Source organism: Orcinus orca, chromosome 16 (assembly GCF_937001465.1).
Source record: "Orcinus orca chromosome 16, mOrcOrc1.1, whole genome shotgun sequence".
NCBI lineage: Eukaryota > Metazoa > Chordata > Mammalia > Artiodactyla > Delphinidae > Orcinus > Orcinus orca.
The window spans coordinates 66,649,299-66,666,769 of record NC_064574.1 but is presented as its reverse complement, the minus strand read 5'-3'; the positions used below and the strand labels follow the sequence as shown (position 1 = coordinate 66,666,769).

General features: G+C 40.7%; 1 protein-coding gene across 3 annotated transcripts in view; it reads right to left on the bottom strand.

Moving 5' to 3' along the window:
* METTL9 (methyltransferase like 9) overlaps nt 1-17,471 on the bottom strand; it is a 45,534-nt gene that overhangs the window by 20,748 nt on the left and 7,315 nt on the right. For all 3 annotated transcript variants that reach the window (XM_033425962.1, XM_012532768.3, XM_004268567.3), the window contains exons 2-4: nt 10,976-11,166; nt 6,088-6,297; nt 270-454 (exon numbers count right to left, since the gene is read on the bottom strand). In XM_033425962.1, the coding sequence (XP_033281853.1) occupies nt 270-454; nt 6,088-6,297; nt 10,976-11,166 (586 nt within the window). The remainder of the gene's footprint in view (nt 1-269; nt 455-6,087; nt 6,298-10,975; nt 11,167-17,471) is intronic.

The window sequence follows — 17,471 nt, the reverse complement described above, 5'->3', positions numbered from 1 at the left end:
AAAGCATTTTAGGCTTTCAATCTTGAGCAGGCAGATCCATCTGAGTATTAATTCTTACCACTGCAAAGGGAGTACCAGAGTTCTATAAAATCCACATTAAGACGAACATTAACCAAGGTGGTATTTTACATGGGTTAACTGTACTCTGTTAAATTCCAGGCTATTCTGAGAAATACCAGTCCATGTCTAATTGTGCACAGCACAGAATCACAAATACCAATAAGCACCAATTCTGGATAACAGGCTGGTAAGTGGGTGGCCACACTTACCGTTTTCCACATAGGGATGAAAAGGTAAGACCAGAGCAAGGATGACCCTGCCTCTAGTTGGCTCCAAGACACTTCTGATATCTTTTAACAAAGTCAGGGGCTGATCACAGCGGTCCAGCAAATTCAAGCAGCTGATGACATCATACTGGAACCCTGTATTCTGCCATTCATTTATACCAAGTACTCTGGAAAAATCAGAAAGATACAAACCCTCTTAAAGACATCTTTAAAAATACTTAGATGCCAGTAAAGACTTTAATTTTGTCTTCTAAATCAAAGTAAGTTCAAAAATCTTCATTTATAATTTATATTTGCAATAATAAAATGGCCATACAAAAGTAAACAACCGTATTTCTTTAAATTTAGCAATTCTCCTATTTCCAAATCTCAAAACATGCAAAATTTCCTTTATAAGAACTAGTATGTTTAATAAATATGAAGATATAAGATGATAAAAATGGTTATGAAACTGGGGCATCCAATTCTTGAACATCAGTTAATGAACAAAGAATCCTACTTTTACATTCACTGGAATGTAATCGTAGAAGACATCATATATTCATGTTTTCTATTCCTAGGGTCCCTCCTATTTTTAAGAATGGCTAGGAGTGGTATAAGATAATTTCCATTTATGTCTTTTGAGCACATCTCTATTCCCAGGAGAGAGATACTATTTCATATTCTAGAATCTTCATCTCTAAATAACTATATAGAAAAAGATAAAGCACAGGACATCCTATTAAAACAGTAAGCGAAGAACATAGTTCACACACCACTCTCAGCCCTCAGTATCTCATGAACACACTCAGTCTCTCCCTCCCTCTCTCCTCCCTGTCTTCTCTCGCCCTAAGAACATTTCTAGTCCTTTACAATGTTTTACTCGCAGAGAGGAGGAGACCCTATATCAAGAGGCTTTGTTAGCCACACCATTAAGGCAATTCTATAAATTACTCACTCCTGCTTGGTTATACCAATCAGAATGTGGTAGGTGAGGCATGTTATGATAGAGACAGGAGGAAAAGGAAACAGGAAAAAGGACCTTTGGTAAACAAGTCTTTGATCACGCTCAGCAGATAGACATATCTTAGAAAATTCTAGAAGCATAATGAGGACTGTTTAGGAAAACTCAGTATAATGACATTTTAGAGCATTTTTGTATAGCAGAATAAAAAGAAACACTAACTGCTCAGGTGCATCTTCTTTTCAATCTAGATTTTTAAATTTTATTTATTTATTTATTTTGTGCTACGCGGGCCTCTCACTGTTGTGGCCTCTCCTGTTGCGGAGCACAGGCTCTGGACGCGCAGGCTCAGCGGCCATGGCTCATGCGCCCAGCCACTCCGCGGCATGTGGGATCTTCCTTCCGGACCAGAGCACGAACCCGTGTCCCCTGCGTCGGCAGGCGGACTCTCAACCACTGCGCCACCAGGGAATCCCTCAATCTAGATGTTTTTAAAAACTAAAGCCTCCTCCAAAGCAAAACTGACAAACTTCAAGGAGCTAGTCAGATTTCTTTGTTGCTTGAAATTAGGGCATTAGAGCTCCAAAATCACTTTGTTGTATCGAAACTGTGACTGCAATGATGATTTTAGGAGCTGTATTTAGCTCATTTAAACTAGAGAGAAGACTCTACTTTCAGGATAAAAATGTCATCAATTCCCATTTTAAAAGCAGAAATGAACAATTAAAAAGAAAGACTATTTATATATTAATACCTTAGCCAAACAGCCAATTTAAATTCATAAACTTGCAAAAGACAAATTATATATTTGATTTAAAAAACCAAAAAAAAAAAAAAATTAGGCCTGATCTAAAACGAAGCAGAACCCAACATCATCAGCATGTTTTAATCTAGAATAATGCAGGCTTCCCTTGTGGTGCAGTGGTTAAGAATCCGCCTGCCAATGCAGGGGACATGGGTTCGAGCCCTGGTCCAGGAAGATCCCACATGCCGCAGAGCAGCTGGGCCCGTGCGTCACGGCTGCTGGGCCTGCGCTCTGGAGCCGGCGAGGCACAACTACTGAAGCCCAAGCATCTCGAGCCCGTGCTCCGCAACGGGAGAAACCACCGCAATGAGAGGCCAGCGCACCACAACGAGGAGGGGCCCCCGCTCACCACAACTGGAGAGGGGCTGCGCGCATCAGCGAAGACCCAATAAATAATAAATAAATGTATTTTAAAAAATATCTAGAATAATCTAACTAAATCCATCTCAGAATTATTTGAGGATAGGTAGTTTCCATGTTGGTAATTTTGAAAGACAGAAACACATGCTCATAACAGAAAATTATAGCCTTAATACCGGGACAGTTAAAACTATACCTATAGAGGTCCAACTTCATCTTTACTTCTGTTTTGTGATTTCTACTTATAAACTCAGTTCCACTGATGAAGACATATTTATCAGCCCCACTCAAACTGCATATTAGCCCAGGAATCCTAACAAGTTGTTAGAATCTTCCTCTTCTTATGAGAAAAATGAAAGAAGTGACTTGTCCAAGGTCACACTGTAAATCTCTAGCAGAGTAGAAATTACAACTTGGAAACTCTCCTAGTATGTTATTCAGGTCAATGAACCTGCTCTCTCCATATAAGGTGAGAAAGAACCTAACAATCATTCCTTGAATAAATGCTTCCAGGGTGGTGGGTTGAGAGTGAATGGCCATCCCTTCAGTCTCCAGTATCTTTTTGTTAAAAAAGAAAAGAGGATATGAACACGAGAAATAGAATTAACCACAATATTTTCCTTTCCTTTCAAGAAAGATCCCTGTAGATCAAGATAACCTATAGATAATGGATTAAAGTCAAGCATCTTTCAAATTTACATTAAAGATCTTTGTTCTCTGGTGTCAAAAATGTATATGCAACTCCTTCTGAACTCCCCACACACTTGGGTGAACTGCCCGTGCGGACTTAATTCCAAACCCGTCCACGTTGCCAGTCCGCATCTTGCCACACACTTGTTTCCTCCACTATCTACAAACCACCATTCAGATCATGTCAACAAATTTTCACGTTAACTTTTGGTAAAGCAGACTAAGGAAGGTAACCATGCTGCCAAAATTTTCTTCCTGCCAAACAACAGTTTTTATTTATTGTCATTTGAATTGTGGAACTGTTCATTAGTACACACAATCAAAAAGTAATTGTATAATTCCTTCCTAAATGTCTATGGCTCTTCCAAAACAGCATTTCTAACCCTAGAAGAAAGGCGTCCGTTCAGGGGGTTATTATTTTCAAGAAAGTGAGTTAAGTAATAGTTTACCTTCAGGGGGATTTAAAATACATTTTCCTTAGAGAAGTAACAAAGCAATCAGTATTTTGATAAATCCTAAATAAAAAAAAAAATACCAGCAATGTAGAGAAAATTTATTGTTTTGTTTTAAAAATCAAAGCCACATCCTTAAATTTTACAATCAGGTTTTCTGGCATAAACAATAATATCCTGGCAAAACAGAGGGAAAGCCTGGCCATTTTCTGTTTTATGGGTTTATTTCAAAAATGACATCCAGAACCTTTACTAAAAAGCCAGTTTTTCATGAGCCCAGATATTGAAGAGAAACAAAAAACAGCTACCTCCCAAAAAGAAGCCAAAAAAAAAAACATGGAAGCTAAAAGTCTGCCCTGCCATCATGGATTAGGCGAACCCTAAACTTAGTAAGATACTGCTTGCCCATTAAAATGTCAAACTGTACCAAAAGTTGCCGCTTTTGTGAATACGTTTCTATTTCATACTAATAATATTATGAAGAGAGTGTCAACCAGTATAACTTCCCTATCAAACTGCAAACAGATTTTGGCGTATGAAATATTTATTAGGGAAAGAAAAATAAGTTGTTTTGTTTTGTTTTGGCCGCTCCACGCAGCTTGCAGAATCTTAGTTCCCCGACCAGGGACTGAACCTGGGCCACAGCAGTGAAAGTGCCGAGTCCTAAGCACTGGACTGCCAGGGAATTCCCAATAACTAAGTATTTTTTATGTGGTGTACAAGGTTATCAGGTAACATAACATGTAAACTCTACATATACTGAATCACTAATTCAAACATCTGAAGTCTCACTGAAAATTCCTTTTGGGCATTTAGTCTCAGAAGGGTTTGAATGTCAGGCAAACAAGCAAGGCCATGGCCCGGGGTAGGCGGGCCTCCTTCCATATAAATCCCTTTAAATACCCATTTACAGTAATCTTCCCTTCCCCTCCTTCCTACTTGGTCTTCTCTTCCCCAGGCTAAAAATGTCCATGTTTTGCCAAAATTTAAATCTAATCCTGCTCCAAGAGCTATGCTAATGCTCTGTCTCTAGGGTTAGTCTGTTCCTAAGATAGTCTCCTACTTAGGAACTTAGCTGGGTAAGAAAGTGAGGGAGTACATAATTCTCTCCTTTCTTTCTAAGCCTAAGCCCAGCTTCAAATATATCAGAGAAGGAAGCAGGCTCTACCTCCACCTCCCCCATTCCATACTCAGCACCGTCTTCCCCCATTCAATAGAATCCATACTGAATTAAGAATAACCTTCTTCCTAAGTCTCTCAAGCAGCAGATGGTCTAAAAACCAAGATTTGACACTTCACATCCATTTGGATGGATATTATCAAAAAAACAGAAAACAACAAGTATTGGTGAAGTTGTAGAGAAAATGGAACACTTGTGCATTGCAATGGGACGTAAAATGGTGCAGCTGCTGTGGAAAAGGTACGGCAATGCATCAAAAAATTAAACACAGACTTACCATTTGATCCAGCAATTCCACTTCCGGGTATATACCCAAAAGAAGGGAAAGCAGTGACTCAAACAGATATCTGTACACCCATGTTCACAGCAGCATTATTCACAATAGCTAAAAGGTAGAAGCAACCCAAGTGTCCATCGACAAATGAATGGATAAACAAAATGTGGCATATACATACAATGGAATATTATTCAGCCTTAAAAAGAAAGGAGATTTTGACATATGCTACCACATGGATGAACCTTAAAGACATTATGCTAAATGAAATAAGCCCATCACAAAAGGACAAATATTGTACAATTCCTCTTATTCGAGGTTCCTAGAATAGTCAAATTCACAAAGACAGCAAGTGGAATGGTGGCTGCCAGGAGCCAGGGGGACAGAGGACTGGGGAATCAGTGTTTAATGGGTACCAAAGTTTTAGTTGGGAAAGATAAAAAGGTTCTGGAGATGAATGGTGATGGTGGTTACACCACAGTGCAAATATACTTAATACTACTGAACTGTACACTTAAAAACGGTTAAAGTGGTAAATTTTATGTTACATATTTTTACCACAATTTTTAAAAAGCTTTTTTTAATTAAAAAAATAAACAAAAAACAAGATTTGAGAATGCCAGATTCAAATTAGGGAACAAGTCCCTACATCTGATCTCCAAGCTGTCTCTCACCCACCCTTTTCCTTCCTACAGTGACAAAACCTCTAGTTCAGAAGAACACTGCCAAGGAAAGATGATTTCTCTCTCAATTTCCACTTACTTGTACAGTTGACCCTTGAACAATGCAGGTTTGAACTGCCTGGGTCCACTTATACACTGCCCATATTTTTCAAAGGTAAACACTACAATACTACACAGTCCATGGTTGGTTAAATCCGCAGATGTGCAGGAACTGCAGATACAGAGGGCTGACTATAATTATACGTGAATTAACCCCTGCATTGTTCAAGAGTCAACTGTAATATGGAAAGATTTTTTTTTAATTCCTCATCATGGAAATTGTTTCTGATTTATATTCTTTAAATAATATAATCTCAAGAAGCAATACATCTAAAACCAAGAAATATACTCTAAACCATGTCTAAAAATTGTACCTGTATTTCTTCTTCTGAAGCTGCCATATCATAGTTTCAGACAGCTCAGTGGCGTAAATTTCTTCAAAATGAGGGCTCATGATTTTTGTGACTTCTCCATCTCCAGCACCTAAATCAAGAAGTCTATGCGTTTTCCAGTCTGGATTAATTTTAAGCAGTCTCTGAAACTGATCTGGTGAAAAGACAAACATTGAGCCTCTTCCTAGCAACCTGGAAAAGAAAAGAGGACAAAAATGGATGACTCTATACAAGCTAAGCACTTCCACCCAACATCCACACAAAGTAGTGACTCAACACCAACAGCCTTCTGAACTTACACAATGTTTATTTTATACGATTATACGATGAAAATATATATCTTCTATATGATTTATGATTAAAAAGCAAAGTTAATAAAATAAGAAAACACCTCTAGATATCATCGTCTGCCTTTGAGGCTGCAAACAATACACCAAAAAGAGTGGGGAAAGGAGAGGAATAAAAGGTGGGAAGGGAAGAAAAAATATATAAGAAATTAAAAGATGAATGTGGGGCTTCCCTGGTGGCGCAGTGGTTGAGAGTCCGCCTGACGATGCAGCGGACACGGGTTCGTGCCCCGGTCCGGGAAGATCCCACATGCCGCGGAGCGGCTGGGCCCGTGAGCCATGGCCGCTGAGCCTGCGCATCCGGAGCCTGTGCTCCGCGATGGGAGAGGCCACAATGGTGAGAGGCCCGTGTACCGCAAAGAAAAAAAAAAAAAAAGATGAATGTGAAGAATTTAAGTCAAAATAGGAAGGAAAGATGGAAGGATTAATAGAAAACATGTATATCGGTTTAAAAAAATGACAGGCCAACAGGATCAGACCACAACACTAGCCAATAACACTAAGCAGAAAAAGAAAATAGGGGAAAAAAGCCATTTAGAATATGAAACTGAACAATGAGTATAAAAAATAGCTCTAGGTATTAGATTTTTAAGAGACACTAGAGAAAAGAGGAAGAGTGGTCCTTGTGATATCCGTTAATCTGCATTTAAAAAGTAGATTCATACTTGTGTCAGTTTGTATGTTATACAATTGGCTGGGTCCTATTATTTCTAAAAATCCTAAAAAACATCTAAAACATAGTAATGCCTTTGAAAAAAGAGGAGTTAAAATGGAGATCAAAGAGAGCTCTCCTAAAAGCAGCTACACATCAAACCAAGTCCTGAGGAAGCATCATCTTGAGAAATAAAATGCACTCCCTATTTAGAACTTGCTTTCTAGCTCTCAAATCCCAGTCTGTCTAGGGCAGGGATTCTCAAACTTCCTTTAAGCAGCAGAACCGTTTCTTTAAATGAAGCAGACGTTACTCATGGACAATGTAAAATGTAACAGGAGAACTGCTGCTGAAATGAGGTTGAGAGCCTCAGCGCTGCTGCCAGCCCACTCCTGGGCCTTTCTCTGCAGCCTGAAGCAGCTCCTGAGGCGCTTCCTCTTCAGACCCTGGAAAAGCCTGAAAACCACTGGTCTAGGAAATGGCAGGGAAATCTGTACCATACTGCTGCTTTCTGGAAATAATCCTAAGGTGCAATATGTTTGTTACACAGTGACTGGAAGGACGTGTGCAACTGGGTGTTCCTGGTAAGACCAGTTTCAGGAAAAAATTAAAATATGGAGCTCATATAACAAACTCCTCCTCCCCTTTCCCTTAGAAGAGGTCAACCAAATCTAACAATATATTTGCAGTAAATCTTCTGCCCTACAGAAATGCTAAAAAATGGGGTGGGGGGGACCCTCAGAGACTTTCACCCAATACAACTAGCTCCCAGAGAAAACATCTCCTAAAAGACAAGTTGTTTTTAATCCTCAATTGTTCCTATCTTCCAGTGGGAAAACAGGCTGAAAAAGAAATCTGAGAAAAGGAGCTGAACTTCCTGAAAGAGCTATACAAAATTTCACATGGGAGCCAGAGTCAGAACAAGAGCTAAGAGAGGTCACAGGCTTGGGGGTACATGTTTCAAATGCTGGTGCTAACTTGCCATAGGACCAAAGGTAAGTTGCAAAACAGTTCCATGGCTTAAACGTTCCCAGTTTTAAAATAACAGGCTTCCCTAGCCATCTCTTTGGAGTCTAAGGACCCTTGACCTGATAATCATAAAATTCTAGAGCTAGAGGTCATCTGAGGTCAGAGCTCAGGTTGAAAGGCACGAGAGAGAGAAGCATTGTCCTATTTCCAAAGATCATGAGCAACAGAGGCTACACAAAAAGATTTAAACTGCCAAAAGAAAAAAAAATCTAAATTCATCGAGCCTAGATGAATTTTGGTGTCTAGGGGCCCTGGGAGTAGGTGGGAAGAGTTTTGGGTGGTCACAATTACTTGAGGGTGCTACTGTCACTTAGAGGGCAAGGTCAGAAAAGTCAGACTTCCTGCAATGTGTGGGACAGTCCCACACAATGAAGAATTATCCTACTTAAAATACCAAGACACTGACTTTTGCTCAGTACAAGGTTTCCAGCAAACACATACCACGGAGAGGTATGGCTCTCTAATTTGTCTTTAACTCCCAAAGTTAGTGATGTCGATGTATTTTTTTGGTGTGTGTGTGTGTGTGTGCGCAAAAAAACATCCTACGTTCTCTAAGTTCTCTCTAGATTTAAAGTCTACAGAGGAGATAAACCTCCTTACAAATATCTTCCTTATAAAATAAACTCTGAAAACAGCTATCAAGTCTCTCCTTACTTGGTCTTCCCCTTCCCAGTAAAGGACGTCGATAAGTACCTTATCTTTTTAATTCAAGAAGGTTACCATAGGGACTTCCCCGGTGGTCCAGTGGTAAAGAATCTGCCTTCCAATGCAGGGGACACGGCTCGATCCCTGGTCGGGGAACTAAGATCCCACATGCCGAGGGGCAACTAAGCCCACGAGCCACAACTACTGAGCTCGCACACCTTAATGCGAGAGCCTGGGTGCCACAAACTACAGTGCCCATGGCCTCTGGAGCCCACGTGCCACGACCAGAGAGAGAAAACCCGCACGCCACAACTAGAGAGAAGCCCGCAAGCCTCAACAAAGAGCCCATGCACCGCATGGAAAAGATCTCGCATTCCGCAACAAAGATCCCGCATGCCGCAACTAAGACCCAACGCAGCCAAAAAAACCCACAAAATAAATAAAATAAATAAATATTCTTTAAAAAAAGGTTACCATAGTAATTATTTCTATAAGAGACAGCCACTTGTGGTAATAAGCTTCCATTGCCATAGACGGAAATTCCCAATGGGCTCAAAGTTAAGCTTCCAGCTGAGAATAGGACACAGGGCAAGAGATGTTTTTGTTTTGTTGGGGGAGAGGGGTGCCAAGGGGGGATGAAGGGGTGGGGATGAGGGTTATTTAAAAAAGAAAAGCAGAAGAGCTGTGGATAAGATAAGCCAAAACGGATTTATTAATCTTATTGCCCCTTTGACCGAACTGTGAAATCCCAGAGCAGAGAATTTTAACCAGGGGCGAACAGGGTAGAGGTAGGGGGAAGCGGTTTAGAGTTTGAAATCTCCCTAAATTATATGCAAAATGCTGAATGTAAGGACTATTTGAAGAGAGAATTTCTACTTTATATCACTTTCAAAGAGGTACAGGGCCCCCAAAAGGTTAAAAATCACTGCTGTGGTGACTTGTCTGCTTTCCCAGCGAAAAAATAAATGGTACAGAACAGAAATTCAATGCCGTGAATTTTAGAAACAAAATGTCAGACCAAGTTGTTTAAACTCAACTACCAATACAAAAATAACAACTGTTTGCTAAAGCAAATTTAAGGCAATTTCATATAAACAATGAAGAAATCTTGAGAAACGGCTCATGGTTCCTGAAAACATATTTAAGGACCAGATGATAGACTGGGGATCCAGACATTCAGTAGAAGCTGGCTCCAAACCTCAAGGGAAGAAAAAGTGGGCCCAGCCAGTGGCTTCAAGTGGTCCAACAGGCTTTTCAAGCACTGAGCCCTGCTTTTCTCTTTGGAGTTCTGGATTCTTAGGCTTTGCGGTGTCTGAAAATTTGGCCAAGAAAGGATAAAAATATTCCTAAAGCTTCTTCCATAGACTTATATGAGAGAACCACTCTAGGGATAGAGAATTCCACAATGTTTACAAAATTCTGGTGAGTCTAAACATTATGTAAGAATAGATGGAGGGACTTCCCTGGTGGCACAATGGTTAAGACTCCACACTCCCAATGCAGGGGGCCTGGGTTTGATCCCTGGTCAGGGAACTAGATCCCACATGCATGCCGCAACTAAGAGCCCACATGCTACAACTAAGAAGCCCATGTGCCACAACTAAGGAGCCCGCCTGCTGCAACTAAGACCCAGCACAACGAAATAAATAAATAAATATTTTTAAAAAGAAAGAAAGAAAGAACAGATGGAGAACCCTTCACTCGAACAAGCCACCATCCACTGCTGGGCTGAATTAGATCCTTCCCAAAAAAACTTGCTCCTGGGAAGTGTGCTTAAGGCAAAGATCTTACTTTTCAGCCTATGTTAAGATGGTTCCAACCATCTTGCTCCTCTCTAATAGATCAGCATAGGCATCACCTGGAACACGTTAAAAATGCAAAATCTCTGGTCCCACCCCAGACCTACTGACTCAGAATCTGCCTTTTAACCAGATACCCAGGTGATTCCTGTGCACATCAAAGTGGGAAGCACTGTGATTCCCATCACAGAAATACAGACCAATGAGGCTGTTTATCAAGATCAAGTTACAGTGAATTTTAAAAGCATAATTGCAGAGGCTGAGACACTGGGCCAAGGATTCTGACTAGAAGTGTTGTAGCTGTAGAGGTGGTCAACATCTCAACAAGGTAACTTTTCGTTTTCCTTTTCTTTTTTTAGACCTAAGGATAAAGAAAAAAGTATCCAAGATTCACTTACCCATTGATAGATGTTCTAGACATAAACAGGCTAAAAACAGATGACACAAAAGAGTGATATAATTGGATAAACAGCCAGCCCGATTTCTCAATGCTGTTGTTTAAGAAGATCTGTGTTCCTTGATCAAGGTAACTCTGAACAAAGACAGCCTGGAGTGATTCACATAATTTCTCTCTGTTGCACGCATACCACTAAAAAGAAAGAAGAAAAAAAATGAAAACATACAACTGAAGCGTCATCTAAGAAGTCCAAAAACAAAAAATAGAAGACTAAATTAAATCTAAGATTTCCAAATGTTATAATCTCATGGCACTTTAAGAATAATCATCATCTCTTATATGACCTATAAGGTATAAAGTATTTCCTCATACATAATTCCTGGTTTAATTCTCATTACCTTCAGGGTACGCAGAGAAGAGTGGGGGAAGGGTGAAGAGGCTTCCGAGTCATGCAGCTCAGTAAGTGACAGAGCCAGGCCACCGTCCAAGTGCTCTGACTCCTGGCCCAAAACTCTGTCACCATATCCCCCTGAACCCCAAGATTAGGAAAACTGTTGGCCTCTCCTTCACTGGGGTTCAACATAAGGCAATAACTACCAACATTAACCTTGTTTTTAGATAAGAAAACAGTCACTCAATGCAATGATTTAACTCGAAACCACCAGACAAATCAAGTAAGCGGAGGAGGAACAGCAGAATTTAATATTCCAGTGACCAGATTAAGCTGCGCTTCTTCTTGTGGGCTAAATAGGGACCTTTAGGAACACTGAGGTGCGCTTTACCAGGTCATATAACATTCTACTAGACAGGAGCCAAGTATGTTTGAGAAAGATTAAGAAGTTACTTAAGGGGCTTCCCTGGTGGCGCAGTGGTTGGGGGTCCGCCTGCCGATGCGGGGTACACGTGTTCGTGCCCCGGTCCGGCGCTGAGCGGCTGGGCCCGTGAGCCATGGCCGCTGGGCCTGCGCGTCTGGAGCCTGTGCTCCGCAGCTGGAGAGGCCGCCACGGTGAGAGGCCCGCGTACAGCAAAAAAAAAAAAAAAAAAAAAAGAAGTTACTTAAGGTCACATGCAACCAATGAGAAGACAAAGTAATAACATGCTAAGAACCAGATTTCTAGGAATAGGCTCTAACCAGAACACACTTTTAGAACAAAATTCAAGAACCTCAACTGTGGATGAAATGTAATCTTCCGTGATAAATGTGTCCCGTTTTCATCTAGCGTTAGTATACCAGAGAAGGGGGTAAGCAGCCTGCAGGGCGCCGCAGCTCTAGAGTGAGCTCATCATCAAGTCCTGGCTCAGCCATTCCCGTGTATGAGCTCACACAAGTCACTTAATCTCTGAGCCTCTGTAAATTCATCTGTAGACTAGAGATGTCACTGGTTTCTATCTATCCTGGTAGGTTACTTAGAGGATTAAGCAAGTTAATGCAGGCCAATCCTCAATATAGGACCAGACACATGAGACTACTGTAATAATAATAGCCATGAGATAAAGTCCTCTGACATGGCCTGATAAATAAATGTAAGTCCATTAAGTACCATGATGAAACTGCAGAGTAGACCAGTTACTATTAATCTGTTATCCACTAAGAAACAATCAATTTCTCCCAATGAGTAGCCAAAAGTAACCTGCTTCCCCCTGACAAACACGACCATTCATCAGCAGTAGGTGTCCTGTAACTGCTTGCACAATTGATGGACCAATTTTACAGTCATCCTAAGCTTGCTAAATATTGAATGAAATTTTGGGTAATATTCCCGACACTAACATTGAAAGGAACCAGTTATAAACCAATACAAAGAAGCAGACAGGCACATTAAGATTTCAAAGATTAACTAATCTTTTTACGAACTCTGTGCCCTGACTTGATAAACCAAATCTTTCCAATTGTTGACTGATTTGTGTTAATTTACCATTAAACACTTTTACCAAAACTGCTTCAGCTTGATACTATTTTTATTTTTCCCACTCTACATGATAAGCTTTGAAGCTTCTTACATTCACTGCCTACACTTTTTTCCTTGGTCTGAAAACGTTCATGCTTAATCATTAACTAATTCTTAACACTCATTGTGCCTGAAGTTATGCCCCAGTGCAGGTCATAAACCATTTTTTATTATATGCCTGACCTCCTGGTTCACATTCTGAACTCTGTAATACTGAGGCCATTCTAACTTTTATTTTCTCTTAATTCTCTGAAATGACTAATCAAGATGAAAGCCATCACCTTGGTAATAGGCAATCAGGTACATTCTATTAACGTGGACAAGAAGTCATTCAAGTGGAACAGAGGAGCTAAGAATTCTTTGGCATCCACTTGTAAATGGACAACCAGAACAATAACAGACTCTGACTTCCAGAACTAAGCAAGAATTGGCACCATTAACTGCAAATAATGCTTTCAAGTGCTCCCCAAAACTCAAGTTTTTAACAGCATTTCTCTCAATTCATCAACATTAACACATGTGGTTGAACCTTTACTGCCATACAAATCTTTCAGAAAAGAAAATGCTCACTGAAAAGACTGTGCTACAGAATAAAAAGGAGTAATGCCCTTCTCTTTAAAGATGAAGGTTGAATTCCATGTTCCTCCTGACCATCTGTATGATACTAATGTCAATTCCATAGCAGCATTATTCATAACTACCAAAAAGTGGAAACAACCCCAATGTCCATCAACTGACGAATGGATAACCAACATGTGATTGATCCATACAACGGAATATTATTTCAGCCATAAAAAGGAATGAGGTACTGATTCACGAGACAACATGAACTATGAATATTATGCTAAGTGAAATAAGTCAGTCACAAAAGGCCACAAATTACATGATTTCATTTACATGAATTGTCCAGAATAGGCAGGTCCAGAGACAGAAAGTAGAAAGTAGATCACGGTTACCAAAGGTTTGGGGAGAGGAGGCAATGGGGAGTGTCTGCTAATGAATATGGGGTTTCTGTATCAAGTGATGAAAATGTTCTAAAATTAGAAAGTGAGGATGGTTGTACACCTTTGTGACTATACTAATAAGCACTGAATTGTACACTTAGAAAACTTAAGTGGTCAAGCATATCTCTTTAAAAATGCAAATTTCAAATGCAAATCTAATCATGTCAATACCCTGCTTCAGAGAAGTCTTAATATCCAAAATACTTAATATGGCTTACAAGGCCCTACAGGATTGTCCATTCTGTGTCCACAGCCTCACCTCACGACACTCCCTACCAACCCATAACACCCAGCCACTCACTATGTCACAACACTGTACCCTTCTTTCTTTTCCTGGAAGGCTCCTTTCCCAAGGCTGTTTCGCATGGTATTCGCTGTCTCCTACATTTCCCACCACCCCAACTGACCTAAGCCTAAATATTTCTTCAAGGAAGTTTCCCTTGAACTTCCAGACTAGGATGGATCCCCTGTTCTAATACTCTCTCACATCTCCCAAGTCTCCTCAGTAACATTTATAACCACTGAACTGAACACCTGTACATAATTGCATGTCCGGTGTCTATCTTCCCAGTAGACAGAAAGCGCCATAAAAGGTCAGGGACAATGACTGACTTCAGTGACTGGCACAGATACGGATGAACAATAAATGTTCATCTGTTTAACAATTATTGTTAAAAATCACAGGCAGTCTAACAGATAAAATTTAGAGTTTCTAGTAAAATCCTGGAGAGAACACAAGGATAACCATGGAGACAGGTGTCATTGGGTTTCATCAATTTCTAAAACTTCAAGGTTTTTGCAAGGCCTTGCTTAAACCCAATTCTGTAAATAGTAGTTAAGCTACCCACCCACCACAAAACTGCATTAGCAGAGCAAGCAATGAAGGAACACACCGAGTGCCTACCTTGTACCAGGCACCTGGCAGAGCACATTTCATTTCCCACCTTATAGCTCCTGAATGAATAGGAAGCCTGGGGTTTCTGAGCACTCCCAGCTGATTCAAGCTCCTGTTCTAGGTGCATGTGGTTTTTTTATGAGTTTCTTTCAAAGAAGCTTCTCTTTGCTTCAGGCTACCCAGTGTATCTGTCTGAGAAAGCAGAACTATTCTGGCCAGTTAGACTGACTAAATGTGTCTAAAGGTAATCCGATCTAGATAGCAACTAAATTACACTAGGCCAGGGTTTCTCAACCTCAGCACTACTGACATTTGGAGCTGGACAATCCTTGTTATGGGGGCTGCCTTGTGCACTGCAGGATGTTTAGCAGCATCCTTAGCCAGTACCCAGCAGATGCCAGTAGCACCCTCCAGTTATGACAACCCAAAATGTCCCAGACATTGCCAAGTGTCCCTGAAGGTACAAAATCACCACTGCTTAAGAACCCCTAAATGGGCTTACGCAGAAAATTTCATTAGCATTTCCTAACCATCCCAGCTCAAAAGTGGTCTAGGGAAAATTAAAGATGGACTCACTGGCCTCCAGGAACTTACATTCCAGAGGAGGGAAAAAAATCAGAAACCCAGAGAAACAAGTAATGTCATCGTGATCTTGGCCAGGACCTTCAGGCCTTAAATACGTAGTCACCTTGCCCTTAAGATGTTGACAGAAAGTCAGTGCAGGAGCCCATGCAACCATGTGGCAGTCCCCCTGGAGTTACCTCTCTCCAGACAACCCAGCTTAAATGAAAAGCTTTAATGAGCTCTCACTAAGTGGCCTGTCTGTAGGCTTCTGCACATGTTCAAGCAGGTGAGTTCTTTGAACGTGTGCTCCTCAAAGACTACAGAGACAAATGTGCACAGGCAAGAACAAAGTATCATGCCTGTTAAAGGTTCACATTGGAAGGACTGTGTGCCAGCCCTACTGTAGGGCTGTACTCCTCAGCTGGAGACCACAGGGTCTGAAAAAGCATCTTATGAGCTAGCATCTCCCTTTAAAGTTTGCTTGAGTTTTGTTCAATGGAAATAAGTAAGGAAATCTTTGAAATAACAAAGTCTAATCAAGCCAGAGTTATGCCATGCAGTCATCTGTTGATGCCAAGTGTGAAATAGGATGTGATAACTAAACATAACATCTTCTAAAAGAGGTTACAGTAAATAGCAATGTTCTCCCTACTAGCAACAAGACTGTAGAGATACTAATAATTAGCCAAACAATAAATGGCCAAATCAGGTAGACATGACAGGGTACCAGCTAGTCAACATAATGAAGTGTTAAGTCATGTCTTAAAGATTTCATTAAGGCCATGGAAATCTCCTCATCTTTATATAACCTTGTTTGATGAATCGTTCCTTTAAAGTAGAAATGCAATTTCCCTATAAAATTATATCTGCTTATCAGACTGAGGGATACAGTTAAAAGTTTTTCTGAAATTATTTTTTTGAGTTCCTCAACTAGTCAAACACGTGGTATATGATATAATAGTCTTTTCTTCCAAAATACAAAGGACTTGCGCACATTAGTAAAATCAGAATTAGAGAGTTATTTTAAAAAACCAACTTCCTGATTTTAATAAAAAATAAATATTTGGTATTTATCGCCAGTTCCCAGCACAGAGCTCCTAAAAACCTTAGAGAAACTCAGGAGTGATAAAACACCTTTTGTATGCTCAGGAGATGACCGGGAGGGCAGGGTGGAACTTTCAGCCCCACCACTAACATCCAGGGAGGGGAGAGAAGCTAGAGATGGAGTTCAATCACCAAAGGCCGAAGATTTCATCAGTCATGCCTTGGTAATGAAACCTCCATAAAACTCCTAAAAGACAGGGTTCTGGGTGCTTCCAGGTGGCTGGGTGCTTCCAGGTGGCTGAACACATCGATACGCTGGGAGGGTGGCTTACCTGGACAGGGCACGGAGGCTCTGTGCCACCCTCTCCAACCCCCAACCCCTTGCCCTATGCATCTGTTCCACTTGGCTGTTCCTGAGCTGTATCCTCTATAATAAACCATAAGCAGAAGTAAAGTGTTTTCCTAAGCTCTGTGAGTCATTTCAGCAAGTTATTTAACCTGATGGGGGTTGTGGAAACCACAGAGTTTATAAACAAGTCCAACAGAAGCATGGGTAGACTGTGGACCCTCAACTTGTAGCTGACATGTGAAGTGAGGGCAGTCTTGCAGGAAGGAGCCCTTAAGTCTCTGGGCTGTTAACTCCGGGTAGTGTCAAACAGAAGTGAATTGTAGAACACCTAGTTAGTGTCAGAGAATTGGCTGGTGTCACAAGAAAGACACCACAGGTAAGATTTTTTTTTTTCAATGTTAAACTTGACCTAAGCATGCACAAACTGGATGAAAGCCAGAACTTCAAGCGCTTGTCCCATCTTTATCTAACTCACAAACTGCAAGAACAACTTGGTTTTTGTACTCAGCTACATAATTTCAATGTCTACACAGACGTCCACTAGAATGGGGACAGTCTGCCATTAAGAAGGCAGTCTACTTTCACAGCCCCTCAGACAACAAGGATTCCTAGGAGAGACACCATGAAACAGTGGGAAAAGCCTGGGCCTTGAAACCAGACAGAGCAGGGTTTCAAAATCCAACTCTGCCATC